The 22,965-nt window shown below is 36.9% G+C and overlaps 1 protein-coding gene across 10 annotated transcripts in view; it reads right to left on the minus strand.

The window, feature by feature from the left end:
- The window catches only part of LOC127867379 (glutamine--fructose-6-phosphate aminotransferase [isomerizing] 1-like), a 79,978-nt gene that overhangs the window by 25,482 nt on the left and 31,531 nt on the right, over window positions 1-22,965 (minus strand). For 7 of the 10 annotated variants that reach the window (XM_052408488.1, XM_052408483.1, XM_052408482.1 and 4 more), the window contains exons 9-16: window positions 20,519-20,551; window positions 16,785-16,896; window positions 14,690-14,892; window positions 13,437-13,630; window positions 10,083-10,203; window positions 8,890-9,047; window positions 4,343-4,457; window positions 3,523-3,650 (exon numbers count right to left, since the gene is read on the minus strand). In XM_052408488.1, coding sequence (XP_052264448.1) covers window positions 3,523-3,650; window positions 4,343-4,457; window positions 8,890-9,047; window positions 10,083-10,203; window positions 13,437-13,630; window positions 14,690-14,892; window positions 16,785-16,896; window positions 20,519-20,551 — 1,064 coding nt within the window. Of the gene's footprint in view, window positions 1-3,522; window positions 3,651-4,342; window positions 4,458-8,889; window positions 9,048-10,082; window positions 10,204-13,436; window positions 13,631-14,689; window positions 14,893-16,784; window positions 16,900-20,518; window positions 20,552-22,965 lie in introns of all 10 variants that reach the window. The other 3 variants (XM_052408485.1, XM_052408487.1, XM_052408486.1) reach the window with 2 other exon arrangements.

A 22,965-nucleotide genomic window follows, 5' to 3' on the forward strand; every position in this document is an offset into this window, starting at 1 on the left:
TCTAAGTTTTCCTTCAAAGCTTTCACACTATCAAAATGCATTTTTTTCCCCAAATTCCCTTTGTTGCTACGACAACACGAAACATATATTCAGACCTACAGAGAACACACATTATAAAGCAGCAAAGTTTTTCCTTCTTTATAAATATCACGTAACAGGGCTTTTTATCAGGAAATTGGGAAGAGGCCATAGCCTTTCCAATTGGGAATTTCATGCGCGATAACTGCTCATTTTGGGAAGACCGTGCTTTTTAAAGTTTTTTAAACAGGGTCTTTTTCTTTGTGCAGAAGTATTAAAAAACACAGTGTGGTGCATTCTTAATCATATAAGAGCCAATTGCTTTCAATTGGGAGATATTCCTCTATCAATTTTTGGGAAAAAATTACCTTATTTTCGATTGGGAAGGGGCCGAATTTCGGCCCCGGTTATATAAGGCTGAAAGGCCTTGCGTAAAAGTTGGTGCAACTGAGGAAAAACAAGAACACCGCCTTGCTGGTGCAGACCACTCATCTATTTTTCTTTTTAAAGGTGTAGGGACCTATCTCAATTTCAATCACGAAGGATGGAGGGGTGGAGTGGAGAGGGGTGTATAGTGTGGGGGTGTGGTCATTTATTACATTATCTTCCAAAAATGCCAAAAAAATGCAAAAAAAAAAATTTTTATTTTTTTTTTTGGGGGGGGGGGGGATTCTTGGGTGGGATGGTTGGACGGTATTCAAAAATAAAGAGAATGAAAATAAATATTTGAGTTTTTTAACCATGTTTGATTTTGACCTTGAAGGATGACCTTGACCTTGAACTTCCACCACTCAAAATGTGCAGCTTTATGAGAAGGCCGCTTTGAAATATTATTTTTTTGACCTTTGACCTTTAAGGATGACCTTGAAGGATGACCTTGAACTTCCACCACTCAAAATGTGCAGCTTCGTGATAACGCCGCTTTGATATTATTTTTTTGACCTTTGACCTTAAAGGATGACCTTGACCTTGAAGAATGACCTTGACCTTGAACTTCCACCACTCAAAATGTGCAGCTTCATGATAATGCCGCTTTGAAATTTTTTATTTGCTTTTTGACCTTTGACCTTGAAGGATGACCTTGACCTTGAAAGATGACCTTGAACTTCCACCACTCAAAATGTGCAGCTTCATGAGAACGCCCCTTTGAATTATTTATGTTTTTTGACCTTGAAGGATGACCTTGATCTTGAACTTCCACCACTCAAAATGTGCAGCTTCATGAGATACACATGCATGCCAAATATCAAGTTGCCATCTTCAATATTAAATAAGTTATGGCAAATGTTAAAATTGTCGGACCGACAGACGCCATATATTTGACATTTGACCTTGAAGGATGACCTTCACCTTCACCTTTCACCACTCAAAATGTTCAGCTCCATAAGATACACATGCATGCCAAATATCAAGTTGCTATCTTCAATATTGAAAAAGTTATGGCCAATGTTAAAGTTTTCGGACGGACAGACAACATAAATTTGACATTTGACCTTGAAGGATGACCTTGACCTTGACCTTTCACCACTCAAAATGTGTAGCTCCATGAGATACACATGCATGCCAAATATCAATTTGCTATCTCAAAAAGTGAAAAAGTTATGGCCAATGTTAAAGTTTTTTTTCGGACTGACAGACAGACTGACTGACATACTGATGGACAGTTCAACTGCTATAATGCCATCCTACATACGTTAGAAGCAAAGTGAATCTAAACACAAAATGTAACAATATATTCAAAGTTACTAAGTCAAAATGACAACCAGAGTTATGCAACTTGTCCTTTACTGTCCCCTTATGATAGTTTGCGAGTGTTCCAAGTATGAAAGCAATATCTATGATACTTTAGGGGTAAAGTAGACCAAAACACAAAACTTAACAAAATTTTCAAGTATAAAGGGCCCATAATTCCATCAAAATGCCAGTCAGAGTTACATTACTTTGCCTGCACAGTCCCCTTACGATAGTTAGTAAGTGTTGCAAGTATGAAAGCAATGGCTTTGATAATTTAGGAAAAAAGTGAACCTAAACACAAAACTTAACCAAATTTTCAATTTTCTAAGTATAAAAGGGCACATAATTCTGTCAAAATGCCAGTCAGAGTTACATAACTGTGCCAGCACAGTCTCCTTACAATAGTAAGTAAGTGTTGCAAGTATGAAAGCAATGGCTTTGATACTTTAGGAAAAAAGTGGACCTAAACACAAAACTTAACCAAATTTTCGTTTTCTAAGTATAAAAAGGGCACATAATTCCGTCAAAATGCCAGTCAGAGTTACATAACTTTGCCTGCCCAGTCCCCTCACGATTGTTAGTAAGTGTTGCAAGTATTAAGCAATGGCTTTGATACTTTAGGAAAAAAGTGGACCTAAACACAAAACTTAACCAAATTTTCAATTTTTTAAGTATAAAAAGGGCACATAATTCTGTCAAAATGCCAGTCAGAGTTACATAACTTTGCCTGCACAGTCCTCTTATGAAAGTTAGTAAGTGTTGCAAGTATGAAAGCAATAGCTTTGATACTTAAGGAATAAAATGGACCTGGGCCCGTATTCACCAACCGATTCTTAGACTTAAGAATAAAGAATAGACTTAGAACCAAGAAAAATGTGTTCAGTGTTTAAATATATACAGGCCTCCACTGGTGATTATGTCATTAACAAAATGTTCTACATGAAGAATAATATAGATAGAGATGCTTACTGCAGAGTTTGACTCAAAATTTAAGAAATTCTTGAATGTTCTACTTTAAAGAATTTCTTTATTCTTAGACTTAAGTCTAAGAATTGTTTGGTGAATACGGGCCCTAAACACAAAACTTAACCAAATTTTTCAATTTTCTAAGTATAAAAAGGGCACATAATTCTGTCAAAATGCAAGCCAGAATTATCTAACTTTGTCTGCCCAGTCCCCTCATGATAGTTAGTAAGTGTACCAAGTTTGAATGCAATAGCATTGATACTTCATGAGAAAAGTGTACCTAAACGCAAAACTTAACCAGACGCCGACGCCGACACCATGGTGATGACAATAGCTCATTTTTTTTTTCAAAAAATAGATGAGCTAAAAAAAGAGGACAAAACTCCAACCTAAAAATCCCAAATGCAAGGGAACAAATAAAATTAGCACTGAACATTTTAGCAATAAGAAATGTAAACGAATATTCAAATGGGTTTGTGAAATTGTACCAAGCAATTAAAAGGACCCATAATTCCCAATCTGAAGATTTCATGAAACCCAATTTCACAATTTCAGGGTTTTTTGTGCTAATTTTTCCCAAATAGCTGGGTACTGGTACTTGTCCCCAACTCAAGACACATGGCATAGTTGTAGCCCTGTCTAATCCCAGTAGACATTGTTTGGTTAAATAGTATTAAACTAACTAAGTTACGCACCAAAGCACCCTCGAGACACGTGGCGTAGTTGTAGCCTCGTCCCATGACCAGTAGAGACCTCTGAAATAATTATTTGGTAAAATAGGTTTGAACTAACTAAGTTACTCACCAGAGCGCCCTCGAGACATGTGGCATAGTTGTAGCCTCGGCCCATGACCAGTAGAGACTTCTCTTTGTACATCTCCTCTGCCAGCTTCTTCACCTCATCATCAATGGCAAGGACCTCCTTGATTTGTTCTGAAATCATTTGATAGTTACAAAGACATGTGTTTTAGAAGACTAGAGCTGCCTTGATATTTTTTTAAAAGGTCATATGGACATTTGGTGAATGGGCCATAACTTACCTGATTTGTTATGAAATAATTGAACCATGCTCTGAGAAAAGGGGTTTAACCCTTTGCATGCTGGGAAATTTGTTGTCTGCAAAAATGTCATCTGCTGAATTTCTAAAATTAGCATTTTCTTCGATTTTTTTCAAAGAATACTATCAGAATAGCAAACAGTTTGGATCCTGATGAGACGCCACGTTCTGTGGTGTCTCATCTGGATCAAAACTGTTTGCAAAGGCCTTCAAAATTCGGTTCCAGCACTGAAAGGGTTAATGCATGTGCGTAAAGTGTCACCCCAGATTAGCCTGTACAGATTACACAGACATTTGGTAAATGTGCAAAATCTCCCTTGATTTATTCTACAAGGGCTGCAGTCTTATATTTCAGTACACAAGAAGTGGACATTTTACCAAAAAACCAATTTCTATTACTTAAAATGTAGAAATGTCCAACACCAAGCATTGTTTTCCACTGTGACTAAATATCAGGTAAAAGCACAAAACTTTAGACAGTCTTTGAGATGATGATAAAGTACTGTTTAAATTGGACATGTAACACGATGAAATCTGTGAACTAAAATCAGCACATGCTGTTGCATACCAGGCAATTTCTTGAGGCCTTGGATAATCTCCTTGCGCCTTTCTTGCATCGAGATCCTGTCATCACACATCATCAGTCCAAACATCACCAGGGAGATGAACTGACTTGTGTAGGCCTGAAAAACAGCACTAAACCGTTATTGATCAATTATTTACGATGCACAACCCTTTACCACCTTTATTAGTCCCTAAAATATCATACTAATTACAAGATATTTCATACTAGATTCAAGTTTTAAAGCCTTCATTTAAAAACCTAATGTAATGATCAACAGCAAACAGAATAAATCGTTAAAGATTGTGAGTTACTTGCAGGCTGTTCTAGTTTCATGCTGGTTGCATATAGCCATTTTCACTTTGATTCTGAGCAGGAATGACTTATGCAGGCTCTTTTCCACAAAAAGAGTATTTAACCATCTTCTTGATAGTCATCAAATGGATTTTGATAGGTCAAAATATGGGAGAGTTCTCAGAAAACACTGGAAAACCAACATTTCAGGAGCAGTTTTAACTATTTGCTTTAAAGGTGATCAACATCTCAGGAGGCATTAAAGGGACTGCTTCAAAGAGCTTTGTATTATTTTAAATCTCATTAATTTTATTTGTTTACTTACAAATCGTTATGTTCTTTTGTAGAAAAATACCTGAATAAGCCATTCCTGCTCCGAAGCAAAGTGAAAATGGCTGTATGCAACCAGCATAAAACCAGAACAGCCTGCGAGCAACACACAGTCTTTATGGTTTTATGGTGTTTAACTTCAAGCAATTACAAGAAAACAAGACTTAGATTAAAAAAGATTGCATTTGCCAAGATTTAAATAGAGACCTCTGATCACAAAAGCTAGTAAACTAACACTGCGCATGTATGCTTTCATATTTTAGGTGCATTATATATTATATTTGTCATACCTGATTGTTATACATGTATTACCTAAACAGTCCAGGAAAAGAATTACAAATGCTTTTTTAATTTACTGATAATGAGTTATGATAATCCATTAATTAACAAATATTTGTTACATTTTCTTAAGTAATGAGTGTGTTTTAACATTATGTATACACTAATGTCTTCAATATATGATATATTTTTTGACAATCATCATTTTGGGCAACTGCGAACAACTCCCTATAAGCTATTTGCTGGACACAACCAACATATCAGCAGTTCAAACAATTTGCTGGAAAGATAACCAACATTTCAGAAGCAGTTAAAATATTTTCTATAAAGGTAATCACCATTCAGGTTAAGTTAAAACTATTTTCTTGAAAGGTAATAAACATTTCAGAAAGAGTAAAAACTATTTGCTTGAAATGTAATTAATAAATCAGGAGCAGTTAAAACTATTCACTTGAGAGGTAATCAACATATATTGCAGTAAAGTTAACAAACATTTCAGGAGGAGTTTAGATAATCAAGAGACAGGCTGTCAAGTGACCTTTTTTCAAAAAGTAGGAAAAAATAGGAACTACTTTTGCAAGAAAAGTAGGAAAAAAGTAGGAAAAAGTAGGAACTTTTCCCTCAAAAGTAGGAATACATAATACTTATTTTTTAGACACAGGTCCAGGAAACATAGCTTGAAACAGAGCAGGAGTGCCATCACATGTTCTGTATGGATACCCACTTGAAGCTACCTTAAGGGCCCAGAAGATTTCAGCCTTTTGTACCTGTTCCTTGTGTGATGGATGTACTTGCATACAGATAGATTTATCCCCACAACCATGAGAGCTGCTTGGCTTTTGGGCACTTCCAATCAAACGCTTTTGTGAATTATCATGCATGTATTTCATGTTTTCCTTGTGTTTTTATCCATCTGCATGACTTATAAGTTGATTAGCACCAGAATTACTACAAGATGGACTTCATTCAGACAGTACAATATCTTGCAAACTCATTGCCGGTATCTCTCTTGCACCATGATCCCAGTGTTTTTCCACTGTTGTCCAACTTCTCCATCCACGAAGGGTTAAACTTTGTTTTCCCACTAGGAATTTTAGCACTTATAGTGTATCTATGATAATTAAGTTTCAAGCAAAGTTACCCTGATAAAGAAGTATACATGTAATTAGATGCTGTTCATTTTGGTGTATCATCAAATAAGTGGTTAGAGGTCTTCTGTGTATCGATATAAAAATGGTAATTATATTGTGCATGTTATATCCTTAAGCAGAAGACCAAATTTATTTAGTGATACACCAACTTGTTTTACAAGATTAATACTAGTATATAAAGCAGTGTAAATGCTCTGCTACAGCTACATTGTGAAACCTTTAAATTGACAATAGGGTGCAATTATAATGACTTAAGTTACATTCAAAATGACTGGTCATTGCAGAGCAGATTATGCAACTGGAGATAGGACCTTATCACCTGACATCTTTTATGACAGCATTGATTGGGCAATGAAACAGTTGCACTACATTGTTTATTCCAGTGGCTTTTACATTATTGATGACTTTGCGGGAGTGTAATAATGCCGTTTAATAATTTTAATACTTCGCTTTAACACCTTGAAGTTACCTCACTAGCTATGGCATCATTACACAAGAGTTGTGTTTGTCCGAAACACAATGCCCGTGTGTGTGTTTCAGAGTTTATTTACAGGTCCTACTGGCCTCTTCACGAGGTTACCATAGCCCGACCTGAACACAATGCCCACTATTGCGCAGCTTTGAAATAAAATTTCAATATATCATTTGGCAGGTTTAGAAATTCTCTCCCTTTTAAAGCTTATTACTTCCCTTGGATTGTATTTTTTAACTTTTGACCTTGAAGGATGACCTTCACCTTTCACCGCTCAAAATGTTCAGCTTCATGAGATACACATGCATGCCAAATATCAAGTTGCTATCTTCAATATTGCAAAAGTTATGGCCCATATTAAAGTTTTCGGACGGACACACACACACACAGACAGACAGACAAACGGACTGGCAGTACAACTGCAATATGCCACCCTACCGGGAGCATAAAAATGTATCAGGGCATTTAGGCTCTGTGCATTTATCTTTAATTACTAAACATGATGTACCTATGATATCAATAGAACATCATATCCGTTGTCATGTAATACAGAATTTATTACATTATATTTGTAAATTATGAAAACTCGGCAAAGCATCAGTTTGATCTTTTTTCCAATAACTTGTGTAATAAATTCCATATTACATAACCACTCATACAATACATGTATCTCTATATCTCTAAATTCCAAACAGCAATATCATGTAAACATGCATAAGGTTTGGTCAAATTGTTGTCAATGGAAACAAAATAAAACTGGAATAAACAATGGGTTCCCTCAGCTCTTGCATCACTGGGAACTGTGTAAGGTAGTGAAGTCTGCAGTGTACAAATGCTAAGGAAGTAAACAAGGCACTATTGTTACTTCAAAAAAAAACTTGTCAATAATTTTAAAAGTTACATAAGAAATAAATATTTATGCTCCTGAAGAGGTGCTAGCAGACAGTCAGCATGGTTTGTCAGGTCTCATCTAGATGAATGCACATTAACAGGGATACAGTCATGCCATAGATTCATTCATCCTGCAAGTTTACTAAATAAACTCTTAAAAAAAAAATAATTCTCCATTGAAAATGAAAAAGTAGGAATAGTAGGAAGATTTGGTAAAAAAATAGGAAAAAGTAGGATCCTGATGAAAAAGTAGGAAATAGTAGGAAAAAGTAGGAAAAAGTATGACCGCTTGACAGCCTGAAGAGAATTACACATTCTTCAATGGTCCCAGCATTGATCTGCCAACATACCTTAGTACTGGCCATACCAATCTCAGGGCCGGCGTTGATGTACACACCACATTGATCTGCCAACATACCTTAGTACTGGCCACACCAATCTCAGGGCCCGCGTTGATGTGCTGATCTGCCAACATACCTTAGTACTTGCCACACCAATCTCAGGGCCCCGCGTTGATGTGCTGATCTGCCAACATACCTTAGTACTGGCCACACCAATCTCAGGGCCCGCGTTGATGTGCTGATCTGCCAACATACCTTAGTACTGGCCACACCAATCTCAGGGCCCGCGTTGATGTGCTGATCTGCCAACATACCTTAGTACTGGCCACACCAATCTCAGGGCCAGCGTTGATGTGCTGATCTGCCAACATACCTTAGTACTGGCCACACCAATCTCAGGGCCCGCGTTGATGTACACACCACATTGATCTGCCAACATACCTTAGTACTGGCCACACCAATCTCAGGGCCCGCGTTGATGTGCTGATCTGCCAACATACCTTAGTACTGGCCACACCAATCTCAGGGCCCGCGTTGATGTGCTGATCTGCCAACATACCTTAGTACTGGCCACACCAATCTCAGGGCCCGCGTTGATGTGCTGATCTGCCAACATACCTTAGTACTGGCCACACCAATCTCAGGGCCCGCTTTGATGTGCTGATCTGCCAACATACCTTAGTACTGGCCACACCAATCTCAGGGCCCGCGTTGATGTGCTGATCTGCCAACATACCTTAGTACTGGCCACACCAATCTCAGGGCCCGCGTTGATGTGCTGATCTGCCAACATACCTTAGTACTGGCCACACCAATCTCAGGGCCGGCGTTGATGTGCACACCACAGTGGGACTCCCTGCAGATCGTGCTCCCCACAGTGTTGGTTATACCCACAATCAGCGCCCCTCGCTTCTTGCAGTAGTTCAACGCCATCAGCGTGTCAGCAGTCTCACCTGAGAATTAGTAAAAAATAACCTTAACTGACTTGAAAGGATGCATTTTTTTTATGTTTTAAATAGTTTGTATTCCTTTTGTTTTATGGATTTGAAAAAACATGTCATAAATTACATCAGGATAAACACAACACACGTTTTTATTCTATTTGTTTCATATTTGGCAATTGTGTCATTACATTCATTTGGACAAAATCATTGCCAGTTTCTGCTGTGCAAAGAATAAGATTCTTAAGAATAATTAAATACTATAAATTATCTAAGAGCAAAGAACTATGTCATGATTTCAAGGGGAATTGAGGAAAAACAAAGAAACAAAGCACACACAACTTATTTGCAAGAAGCATTAAACATAGCTAATTTCAAGAAAAAAATGTTGAGGATACAACCAACACATGTGCCATGTTCAGATTCATCTGTATTATTGCATATCTACAACAGATAGACTTAATCATTTTAAACTTAACTTACCTATAGGGTTAGCCCCATTTACAAGTATGACTGTGTCACAACATTTCAGAAAGGCAGTACCTAATCAGCTAAAATGAAAGGCAGACATTAATGGGGCTTTCCCCCAAAATATGATCTGCACTTTAAGAAAACGCGGCTTAATGCGTGTGCGTAAAATGTCAGCTAAACAGGCTAATCTGGGACACCACTGCTGGCCTACACTGGATTTTTGTTTATAAAAGACTTTCTTTAGATGAAACATGAAATTTAACAGTGTCATCCCTTATTAGCCCGTGGCGACTTCATAAGCTAATCATGGGCGAAGCATTATGCACATGAATGAACTATTTCAGTGCTTGAACTGAATTTTGAAGGCCTTTGCAAACAGTTTGGATCCAGATGAGATGCCACAAAACATGGCGTCTCATCAGGATTCAAACAATTTGCTATTCTGATAGTATTCTTTAAAAAAAATTGAAAAAAATGCTAATTTTAGAAATTCAGCAGACGACATTTTAGCAGACGACAAATTTCCCAGCATGCAAAGGGTTAAGCCCTGCGGCTTGTGTATCTGTGAGGCTATACCTGATTGGCTGATGAAGAAGCAGACGTCGTCTCTGAAGACTGGAGTGTTCCGGTCCAGGAAGTCACTGGCCAGCTCCACCATCACTGGCAGCTCAGTAAGCTCCTCCAGCAGCTGACGGGTCTGAAGAGAAAGAAAGACAGTGACAGTGAGGTGTGGTTTTTTACTATTTGGAAATCTAGCCTGGGCCCTTTGGGTTGGGAAAGAGGGTGTCATTTTGACTTAAATTTAGAAATTGGTAATGTGGTCATTTGCTAATGAATACATTAAAATTGAGAATTAAAGGGTTTTTAATAGTATATTAAATAAGGTTAAACTTATTGAGCTGAAAAAGGAAATGAACAAATGTTTATTTAAAAACAAGATGTGTTTGTGAAACACAATGTCCCCCTATATGATGTTTGACCTTGTAGGATGACCTTGACCTTGACCCTTCACCACTCGAAATGTGCAGCTCCTTGAGATACACACGCATTTCAAATATAAAATTGCTAGCTTCAATATTGCAGAAGTGACATTACATGCGCAATTTTGACCCATATATTTGACCTTGAAAGATGACCTTGACCTTGACCTTTCACCACTCAAAATGTGCAGCTCCATGAGATACACATGCATGCCAAATATCAAGTTGCTATCTTCAATATCGCAAAAGTATTCATAAAATAAGCAATTTGGGCCACATATATTTGATTTCTGACCTTGAAGAATGACCTTGACCTTTCACCACTCAAAATGTGCAGCTCCATGAGATACACATGCATGCCAAATATCACAGTGCTATCTTCAATATTGCAAAAGTATTCATAAAATAAGCGATTTGGGCCACATATATTTGACCTCTGACCTTGAAGGATGACCTTGACCTTGACCTTTCACCACTCAAAATGTGCAGCTCCATGAGATACACGTGCATGCCAAATATCAAGTTGCTATCTTGAATATTGCAAAAGTATTCATAAAAAGAGCGATTTTGGCCACATATATTTGACCTCTGACCTTGAAGGATGACCTTGACCTTGACCTTTCACCACTCAAAATGTGCAGCTTCATGAGATACACATGCATGCCAAATATGAAGTTGCTATCTTCAATATAGCAAAAGTTATTGCAAAATGTTAAAGTTGGCGCAAACAGACAGACAGACAGACAGACCAACCAACAGACAGGGCAAAAACAATATGTCCCCCACTACTATAGTGGGGGACATAAAAATAATTCTATTTTGAAAACCTTCAATTGGGAATTTTAGGCAGTCATTTTAGGAAATTAGATATGTTTTGTGATTGGAAATGGGGCTGAATTGCCAATTTACTCAAAAGACAAACATTGCAGTGTTTCCTAGTACTTAACTAAACAGCAATAAAAGATTCTTTGTTAAAAAAGGTTCTAAAATGGACTAAAAAATTGTACTAAAAAGTTTGACACTGAAAAAATTTGATTCAACAATTTTGTCAAAATGATTATTGCTTTTAATTTGCACACTTTTCAATTGGGTCAATAACTTAAAAACTAGAGGGCCATGATGGTCCTGAATCGCTCACCTGACTAACCAAATACAATCAAAACCCTGATTTTATCAAGATAAACATTCTGACCAAATTTCATCAAGATTGGATGAAAACTGTGACCTCTATTGTCTACACAAGGTTTTTCTATTATTTGACCAAGTGACCTAGTTGTTGACCCAAGATGACCCATATACAATCCCAACCCAGATTTCATCCAGATACACATTCTGATCAAATTTTATAAAGATTGGATGAAAACTGTGACCTCTATTGTCTATACAAGGTTTTTCTATTATTTGACCTAGTGACCTAGTTTTTGACCTAGTGACCTAGTTTTTGACCCCAGATGACACAAATTCAATCCTAACCCAGTTTTTCTCAAGATAAACATTCTGATCAAATTTCATAAAGATTGGATGAAAACTGTGACCTCTACTGTCTACACAAACAAATTGTTCACGGTTTTTCTATTATTTGACCTAGTGACCTAGTTTTTGACCGCAGATGACCCAAATACAATCCCAACCCAGATTTCATCAAGATAAACATTCTGACCAAATTTCATAAAGATTGGATGAAAACTGCGACCTCTATTGTCTACACAAGGTTTTTCTATTATTTGACCTAGTGACCTAGTTCTTGACCGCAGATGACCCAAATGCAATCCCAACCCAGATTTCATCAAGATAAACATTCTGACCAAATTTCATAAAGATTGGATGAAAACTGCGACCTCTATTGTTTATACAAGGTTTTTCTATTACTTGACCTAGTTTTTGACCTAAAGACCTAGTTTTTGACCCCAGATGACCCAAATACAAACCCAAACCAGAATCCATCAAGATGAACATTCTGACCATATTTCATAAAAATTGGATGAAAACTGCGACCTCTATTGTCTACACAAAGTTTTTCTATTATTTGACCTAGTTTTGACCAAGTGACCTAGTTTTTTACCTCAGATGACCCAAATACTATCCCAACCTAGATTTCATCAAGATAAACATTCTGACCAAATCTGATAAAGATTGGATGAAAACTGCGACCTCTATAGTCTACACAAGGTTTTTCAATTATTTGACCTAATTTTTAACCTAGTGACCTAGTTTTTGACCCCAGATGACCGAAATACAATCCCAACCCAGATTTTATCAAAAAAAACATTCTGAACAAATTTCATAAAGATTGGATGAAAACTGTGACCTCTACTGTATACACAAGCAAAGTGTTGACGGATGCACACACACACACATGCTGGACATCACACGGTCACATAAGCTCACCATGTCACTTCGTGACAGGTGAGCTAAAACTAATGGAAAAAGGAAAAAAAAGGTTGCCAGAAAGCCAATAATTGGTTTCAGGCAACTGCTTTCATTATGAAACATGAATGAAACAAAGTCCTTCACCAATTGTGTACATACACGTTGTAAAATATCATGTAAAAATGAATATTTTCTATTTCAAACATTCTGACTATTTACTAGAGCTAGATTCGAGTCTAAATTTTTTATAACGATAGCGAATTAAACCAGCTGTTCAGACAATTATTCCCTATACTACGATGTATTAACATACATTAGTTTCATTATGAGCCTTGACCTTGACAAAACGCTTTGTCCATAAATCACTGTGTCCATAAATCACTGTCCCCCTAAATTGAATTTTCGCTGGAGACTTCCTTTAGTCAAATAAATACCATAAAACTAAGAAGAGTCGTATCTGATTAGCCTGTGTTGACTGCGCAGTCTTATCGTAGAACACACTTTATAAGCACGCATAAAGACCAATATTCCCATAAAGAGACTCATATCTTCAACTACAGACACAGAACACATTACTTACCGCTACAGCGCTATGGAAGCTGGTCCCGCAGGCAATAAACAGCAGTCGTCTGCAGCGCTTGATTTCCGCGATGTAGTCCTTGAGACCTCCCAGTGTTACTTTGTTCTCCTGAAAGTTCACACGTCCTCTCATTGTGTTCACGACGGACTCGGGCTGCTCAAATATCTCCTTCTGCATGAACGTGCTGTAATTACCTGCAGAGGTGATCAGTTGTCTTTGAAATCATGTGATAACAAGAGATGTGTTTGTCAGAAACACAATGCCCCCTATTGCACCGCTTTGAAATAAAATTTCAATATATCATTTGGCAGGTTTAGAAATTATCTCCCTTTTAAAGCTTATTACTTCCCTTGGATTGTATATTTTGACTTTTGACCTTGAAGGATGACCTTGACCTTTCACCACTCAAAATGTGCAGCTTCATGAGATACACATGCATGCCAGATATCAAGTTGCTATCTTCAATATTGCAAAAGTTATGGCCAATGTTAAAGTTTTCGGACGGACACACAGACAGACAGACAAATGGACTGACAGTTCAACTGCTATATGCCACCCTACCAGGGACATAAAAAGATGATAATGTTCTTTTGGAAATAGGATGTTATTCTATGAAGTAGATCAAAGCTTATCATCCTGAACCAGAAACTTTAGGCCAAATTTCGAAAATAGAGTGTCAGAGAGGTTATTTTCAGAAAGAAAATGAAATTATTTGCAAATGTTCCTTGTTATTCAATGGTAACCGTGTACATGAGCAAGCTAGTGAGCTTCTAATATAACATGAAGCCAGAAAGGGTTCATTCAATCAATCAACTAATGAATCTAATTTTGGCTTTGCTTGCTTTATTATCAAACAGTTCTCGATGATTATAAGTATGAAAGTTAACTTGCATTTAAATGGAAACAACTGTTTTAATCAATACAGAAATTGGGTTCAACCATCTTCTCCATTAACACTACTAATTTCTCAAGGGACATAACTTTTCCTAATCACAATTACCACCCTTACATTTACCTTTTATAATCTGCTGTAGGGAAACCACCTCCTCTGCATAATAATATCCTCCTCTGCATTATTTACCTTTCAAAATCTTCTGTAACTCTATTACCTCCCATGCATTAACATTTCATGACCAGCTGCAACTTGATTACCTCCACTGCATTTACCTTTCATGACCTGCTACAACTCAATTACCTCCCCTGCATTTACCTTTCATGACGTGGTACAACTCAATTACCTCCCCTGCATTTACCTTTCATGATCTGCTGCAACTCCAGTTGAATGGTCTGCACTTTGCGTATGGATGGCTGCAGATTAGGTTTGCGGTCGTTGTTCAGTCCCCCCTCGCCAAGGGTCGCGCGTTTTATGCGGTGAAGTGTGAGGCATCCTTTTGTTACCGCGGCAACGTCATCGTCTTCAAGGTATATCACTTGGTTTGTGTGGCCAATAATGGCACTGAAGTGAAAGGATATCTCGCTCAATTAAAATTTATGAGTGAATGCATCTGCTTTTAAGTGTAAATAAAATGTGATTGTTTAGTTTATAACCTTCATAATGAATGTAGAAAACTTATGTGGTTTTAAACAGAGACAATTAATTTTTTGAACACCACCTTTACCTTAACAAGGTATAAAGTAATCAACTATAAACTACAGTCCACTCTTGTTATCTCGACATCGGATATCTCGATATTCTCGATATGTCGAAGTAAGCTCAATGTCCCAACTTTTTTCCTTCTTTATCTATATAAATAAACATCGCATATCTCGATTTTCGTTATGTCAAATAATTCGATATGTCAATATAAAATTTTGTCCCGGGTCCCGATTTTACATGTATTTACTGCGGTTTATCTCGAAGTGCGAATAACTGTCCCAGTGTCTGCAAAAGGTGAGAAATATTTTCTTTGATACTTCACCGTCCCGCTTCGCCCGGCTGCTCCCGATACTGTGCGGTAGGAAATTGATCCGTTTATTGCATCAATGATCACATGTGTGTAATGTCGTTAGCCATAAACACTTGAGTAAGGTCCGTCACTTTAACATCAATTAACTGCAATTAATACATAACCTGCCAAAAGGCCGAACAACTAATTGTTTTAACAACATTGTAAAATGCATTGAGTAATAAATGGCTTTTCATTTTTATTTCATCCTGTACTAATAATCGATTGAACTCTGCATTTCAAACTACAAAATGTACATGTACAGTTCAGTATTCCGGTACGTGAGTTACGCATGGTCAGATGGAAAACCCTCGTCTTGATTGGACGTCAATTGCATCATAACTTTAAATAGCAACATAACTGGATGTTTACTCGACAGTTTAGAAAAGTTATAACCGCATGTGTTCATACAATTCTGTAATACTTTAAACGTCATTTTAAGCAATTAAATAGAAAAATAAATCGTGCTTCGTAAAAACGCGTTTATATCAGGTAGAGAGTATTATGCCACACGGTGACGGCTTTAGTTAGACCACCTAGCAGGTATTTAGATGTTAAAAAACAAGGTAAATTTTCGTCACTTCTTTTCTTTGAAAAAACGCCTAATCGGATATCTCGAACTCTCGTTATCTCGATATTTTTTCTTGTTCACGCCGACTTCGACATAACGAGAATGGACTGTAGTATAATAGGGACGGTTGAGTATTAGCGTTTAATATGTTTAAGTTTTTATATAAAAAAATTTCAAGTCTCAAATAATCACCTAATTCTACTTCAGGGTTGTTTTTTATATGAACATGATCAAATTTAATGAATTTATTAGTCATGAATGTATACAAGTGAGACATAATTAACTGTTTTGTCTGTCTGTCTGTCTATGAAGATTGGTCATTATTATTTCACATACTGCACCAGGCCCAAAACCTTTCACACAATATACAAATATGAGCCTCACTCTCCAAAAATGGGGTTTAATACATGTGTCTTAAGTGTCATACCACAGTAGCCTGTGCAGTGTGCACAAGCAAATCATAGATGACACTTTCCCCTTGCATGGTATTTTTGGTTTAAAGGAAGTCCCTTATTAGCGAAAAATCCAGTTTGAACAGGCTAATCTGGGACGATACCCACAGGCAAATCTGGGACGATAACCACAGGCTAATCTGGGACGATACCCACAGGCTAATCTGGGACGATACCCACAAACAAATCTGGGACAATACCCACAGGCTAATCTGGGACGATACCCACAGGCTAATCTGGGACGATACCCACAGGCTAATCTGGGACGATACCCACAGGCTAATCTGGGACGATACCAACAGGCTAATCTGGGACAATACCCACATGCATTTGACCCTATTTTCTCAGAGCAAGGATCAAATATTATACACAAGACTACCTGGCATCAGAGGCAAAGAAGTACTCCACTTCCTTCTCGGGGCCCACCGTGTGGTACTCTGACTCTGAGAACATCCTGTTAGGGGCCAGCCCTGCCATGTACCCTCTATTGTCTGCAACACCAGCAACCAATCAGTGTACATAATATGGGGTCATAGATATAACTAGAACAGGTATAATATGAAACACATACCGTACTATATCACGTGTTACAAGCAGTTAAAACAATATAATTCAATTTCACACATTGGTTAGTGTGATACATTGATATAACACTATTCTGAGTACTTATTTTCTATAAAAATCATTGTTTTATCCTAAATATCCATAATAAACGCCATTTTTGGCATTTAAAAATCAGGTGCGCATTATACATGGAAAAGTACGGTATATCGATTTACGTAATTGCAGGGTTAAAGTTCAAATTGTGTCATATTTTGGAGATGGCTTTGAATGTATAATTTTGTAATAGTTTGTTAGAGCATAACAACTAAAAGTTAAAATAATAAACAATAACGCATTTGATTAATGCATTTTAGTCATGAGCATTTTTAAGCATAACTATATTATATCTCATAAAAAATATAGAAAGTGAAAATGTCAATTTAATACGCAGTAATATTTATAAAACTTAGCTACATATACATGTACAATGTTTTAAAGTAAGTTCTTTTAATATATAATTCATAAAATTAAAAAAAAAGTATTATTTCAAAACTTTAAAGTTAGATATACTTAATTAGTTTTATATTTAGATGACATATACTGGAAAAACTGGTTCTGCGATTTTTTATAAATATATTTAAAAACAATATCGACAAGCATGAAAGAAATTAAAAGACAAAGAAATCTTATTTGCAATTTTTAGAGACCTTAATTTAAGTTGCAAATACACTTCAAGGAGCCCAAATGTTATTTAGAACTGTGAAACATAGCTCTGTTGTTCATCGTTTAGGTGCAATTAAGGCATTGCATTAACAAAGCTCTGCCACAGACAAAACAGAAATGTCCTATCGAGTTCATGGTTTCAAAGTAGGAAAAGGATCGCAATAAGTTTCATAAACTCAGCTTCAGTACTTTTTAGTGATGACATGATGAAGATTTTAGTTTTTAATTACTTCTGTCAACAACAAAAAAAACCTAAAAAGATCATATTTTCTATATGGCCTTCTATCCTCATACCAAGTTTCATCAACTGTTATGGTATGTTTAGAGTACCCAGATGGACAGGGGTTCATCTATAGTCCCCTCTTCTTACACTGGTAGGGGACCAACAAGCATCAAAGTAACAAGCGTAGATACATGAAATTATGAGAAAAATCCGCATTATTATAACCTCCACTGCAGAATGCTCAAAAATACATTACACAAGATTTTTCTTGCATATTGGACAGATAAAATGCAAAAGGAGGGAAGAATTGTATATGGGTATGATTAATGCAAGAGAAGGGCAGATAATTATTTTGCAGCATGCTTTGTACACAGAAACTTGCAAAATGATCGGTGAAGAAAAAGATCTTTACACCCTACCGATATAATATTGAATCCCTTACACGAATTAAAAATATCCAGTACATTATTGTCCAAGCATTAAAAGCTTTCGTTCTTTTTTTTAAGAATTCAACTAAATGGTTATTGGTTAGAATCTAAATTAATACAACTAAAATAAGAAAATGAAATGTGAATTTTGTGAGATAAACATTATTTGTTTTTTAATGAGATCACATGAATAAATCTGTAAAATTTAAAGCAGAAACACAACCATGAACATTACACGTGTAATACATTCACTGCAAAATGAACAATTAGCAGGACTACTTGCAACCAAATTGAAACACGTGTGAAATAGATACTTAAAAGACTAATATGTTATTAAGATAAGTAATCACCATAATCATTAACAGCAGCTATAGTACCCCTATGATAGAACAACAACAAAATTGTCCACGGTATATTGGGTATTATTTTCTTAGGTACTATGGAAAGATTATTATAAATAGTACCTGTGAATTTTTTCTCTTGTTTGTTGACTGTAATGCATGAAGTATTAGTACTTACAATAAATATTTGCAACATGGTACATTACACCAGTTCCCATATCAGTTGTCTTCATTTACTTGATTCGGCATAAATAACTTGAATATACATATAAAATGCTGCATTTTTTTCAACCATGAAATATGGGTTTAAAAAAAAATACATGTACAATTTAATGCTGCCTATACATTTTAAGTGCAAGTTTTTCAGAATTTATGGCCATGACTTATGTAATGTATATGGGTTTGTTTGTGTAGCTTGTGCAAACAGGATTCAAATTCTGGTCAGCAAGGGTATCATATAATAAACTTTCAACAAGCAATAAATTACCATAGGTTTGTATGATGGTAACTTTTAAACAATACATTTGAATCATAGAAATTTACTACATATACAGACAAGCAAAACTTATAAATACTTTAATTCTGATAGAACTTGTATACAGTTATCATATGAAAAAAATATACAGAATTAAATAACTTTTTAGACCAATCAATCTTCAAATACTTATAAGTTATTTATTGTTGAAAACAAGGCTGAATATTAACAAAAACAAAACAAAAACTTTTCATATACGTCAAGAGATGATGTGAAATAGGGCAAAAAACTGAAACAGTGATGCAGCTGAAGCCTCGAGCCATGTAGACGTTACAAAGCTTCACACCAGACATGCGTCAGTAACTCACTTACATCATTAATTTTGTTACACAATGTCATAAAGGATTATACAATTCATTATTGAGGAGTTTCATTGTAGTTATTTTGACATTTTGTTATTTTGTGGAGATTTTTTCTTTTGCTTGTTTTTTCTAGAACCACAATCAATCCCATGTTCTGCATTATTTTTTTGCGATAGTTTGCTTCAATGACTGCAAAAGGGATGCCCAAACTGTTTACCAGTAGTTTAAAAAGCCAATATTAAACCTTAATAATTTGATTTTGTTATTACTAGATTGCCTGCTGAACCAGTTGGTTTAACAAAACTATTACACCTTCATGCATGTTTGGTTTAAATGCGAATATTGACTTTATTGTGCTATTATTAAGGAAACACACCCTCTTGAATCACAGTTTGATAACAAAACACACAGAAGAAACAAATCAAAGCCAAGAGTACATAATACTCAGTGCAAAAGAACATCTAACTCTTTAAAAATACATACAAATTGTAAGCAAATAGTAATAATTATTTCCTTTCTTTTAAAGTTGAGCATATTGTAAAGCAAAGAAAAGCTTTGTGTAAACAAAGACACGCGGAAATCCTGAAGTTAGCGCGACTAAAACCATTCCAAGGCAGTATAGCATACAAGTATCGAAATTTAAAAAGGCCGATTGATAACAATTATTTTGGAATACCTTTTTCTCAATACCATACTGGAGCCTTGTTAAGCATGCAACAAGCACTTAATGCACACAATTCAGTCAACCATTCATATGTGTCTTTATATAAACATCTTTCATGAACCTGAATCAGTATGAAAATTACAATACTTAACTAGCAAGTTTCTTTATTTATTGAAAATGAATCCAATCATTGCATTGTAAATTATCACATACATTTGTTTTGTTTTTTATATTAAAGGATCATTATTTGATATTTTGTATAGGTCTGTTAATACAATTGCTATAATAGAATTTTGATCTAAAATTGCCTTGAAATAGTAGAAATCACCCAAAAAGAGTTGTAACACATTATACCTCCTTTTTCATTTAACTGTTTCAATCCTATTCCTATAGCAACAAAAACATAAATATGTAACTTAATCAAAGACACTGTGTTTCCGAGAGCAATCAACCATGTCATGTTTCTATCTCGTATCTGTAGTAACAAAATTATGCAACAAACAAACACGTTTTTAATTAGCTGAATGCCAGTAACTGGAATAGCGACTCCCCTTTTACAAATATAGAAAGAGCTACTAACAAGAACTTCCTTTTAAAACTTGTCAAGCATTATGGCTAAATGTCTCAATTTCAATTGAACTTTAAAAATAGAATGATTTTAAATGCACATAAAACTATTTTATCAAATATATGCGTTAACAAAATTACCACATTATAATATTTAATGACTTTATTTTGTAAATTATTTGACTATTACAAGTATTATTACCCAATACAAAACTGCATTGGCTTAACAGTGCAAAAGGTTGCTTACAATATAAAAGCTGATGGTGTGGGTGGGGAGTGACTCAACAACATTAGTTATATCTAAGTGATTTTCAAGTTACTGACCTTCAATTAAAGGGATCTCTTTACAGACTTGTATACAAGTTTAATATTTTTAAATAAGAAGTTCAAATGAGCCTCCTTCTGAAAAATCAGCTTTACTCATGTGCTGAAGATGTGGTGCCAGATCAGACTGCGCAGTCTGTACACACTAATCAGCTTAACTCATGTGCTGAAGATGTGGTGCCAGATCAGCCTGCGCAGTCTGTACACACTAATCAGCTTAACTCATGTGCTGAAGATGTGGTGCCAGATCAGCCTGCACAGTCTGTACACACTAATCAGCTTAACTCATGTGCTGAAGATGTGGTGCCAGATCAGCCTGCACAGTCTGTAATGTGCTGAAGATGTGGTGCCAGATCAGCCTGCACAGTCTGTAATGTGCTGAAGATGTGGTGCCAGATCAGCCTGCGCATTCTGTAATGTGCTGAAGATGTGGTGCCTGATCAGCCTGCACAGTCTGTAATGTGCTTAGATGTGGTGCCAGATCAGCCTGCACAGTCTGTAATGTGCTGAAAATGTGCTGCCAGATTAGCCTGCACAGTCTGTAATGTGCTGAAGATGTGGTGCCAGATTAGTCTGCACAGTCTGTAATGTGCTGAAAATGTGGTGCCAGATTAGCCTGCGCAGTCTGTAATGAGCTGAAGATGTGGTGCCAGATCAGCCTGCACAGTCTGTAATGTGCTGAAAATGTGGTGCCAGATTAGCCTGCGCAGTCTGAAATGAGCTGAAGATGTGGTGCCAGATCAGCCTTCACAGTCTGTAATGTGCTGAAGATGTGGTGCCAGATCAGCCTGCGCAGTCTGTAATGTGCTGAAGATGTGGTGCCAGATCAGCCTGTGCAGTCTGTAATGTGCTGAAGATGTGGTGCCAGATCAGCCTGCGCAGTCTGTAATGTGCTGAAGATGTGGTGCCAGATTAGTCTGCACAGTCTGTAATGTGCTGAAGATGTGGTGCCAGATTAGTCTGCACAGTCTGTAATGTGCTGAAGATGTGGTGCCAGATTAGTCTGCACAGTCTGTAATGTGCTGAAGATGTGGTGCCAGATTAGTCTGCACAGTCTGTAATGTGCTGAAGATGTGGTGCCAGATTAGTCTGCACAGTCTGTAATGTGCTGAAGATGTGGTGCCAGATCAGCCTGCACAGTCTGTAATGTGCTGAAGATGTGGTGCCAGATTAGCCTGCACAGTCTGTAATGTGCTGAAAGATGTGGTGCCAGATTAGCCTGCGCAGTCTGTAATGAGCTGAAGATGTGGTGCCAGATCAGCCTGCACAGTCTGTAATGTGCTGAAGATGTGGTGCCAGATCAGCCTGCGCAGTCTGTAATGTGCTGAAGATGTGGTGCCAGATCAGCCTGCGCAGTCTGTAATGTGCTGAAGATGTGGTGCCAGATCAGCCTGCGCAGTCTGTAATGTGCTGAAGATGTGGTGCCAGATTAGTCTGCACAGTCGGTAATGTGCTGAAGATGTGGTGCCAGATTAGTCTGCACAGTCTGTAATGTGCTGAAGATGTGGTGCCAGATCAGCCTGCGCAGTCTGTAATGTGCTGAAGATGTGGTGCCAGATTAGTCTGCACAGTCTGTAATGTGCTGAAGATGTGGTGCCAGATCAGCCTGCACAGTCTGTAATGTGCTGAAGATGTGGTGCCAGATTAGTCCTGCACAGTCTGTAATGTGCTGAAGATGTGGTGCCAGATTAGTCCTGCACAGTCTGTAATGTGCTGAAGATGTGGTGCCAGATTAGCCTGCGCAGTCTGTAATGTGCTGAAGATGTGGTGCCAGATTAGCCTGCACAGTCTGTAATGTGCTGAAGATGTGGTGCCAGATTAGTCTGCACAGTCTGTAATGTGCTGAAGATGTGGTGCCAGATTAGCCTGCACAGTCTGTAATGTGCTGAAGATGTGGTGCCAGATTAGCC

Source organism: Dreissena polymorpha, chromosome 2 (assembly GCF_020536995.1).
Source record: "Dreissena polymorpha isolate Duluth1 chromosome 2, UMN_Dpol_1.0, whole genome shotgun sequence".
Taxonomy (NCBI): Eukaryota; Metazoa; Mollusca; class Bivalvia; order Myida; family Dreissenidae; genus Dreissena; species Dreissena polymorpha.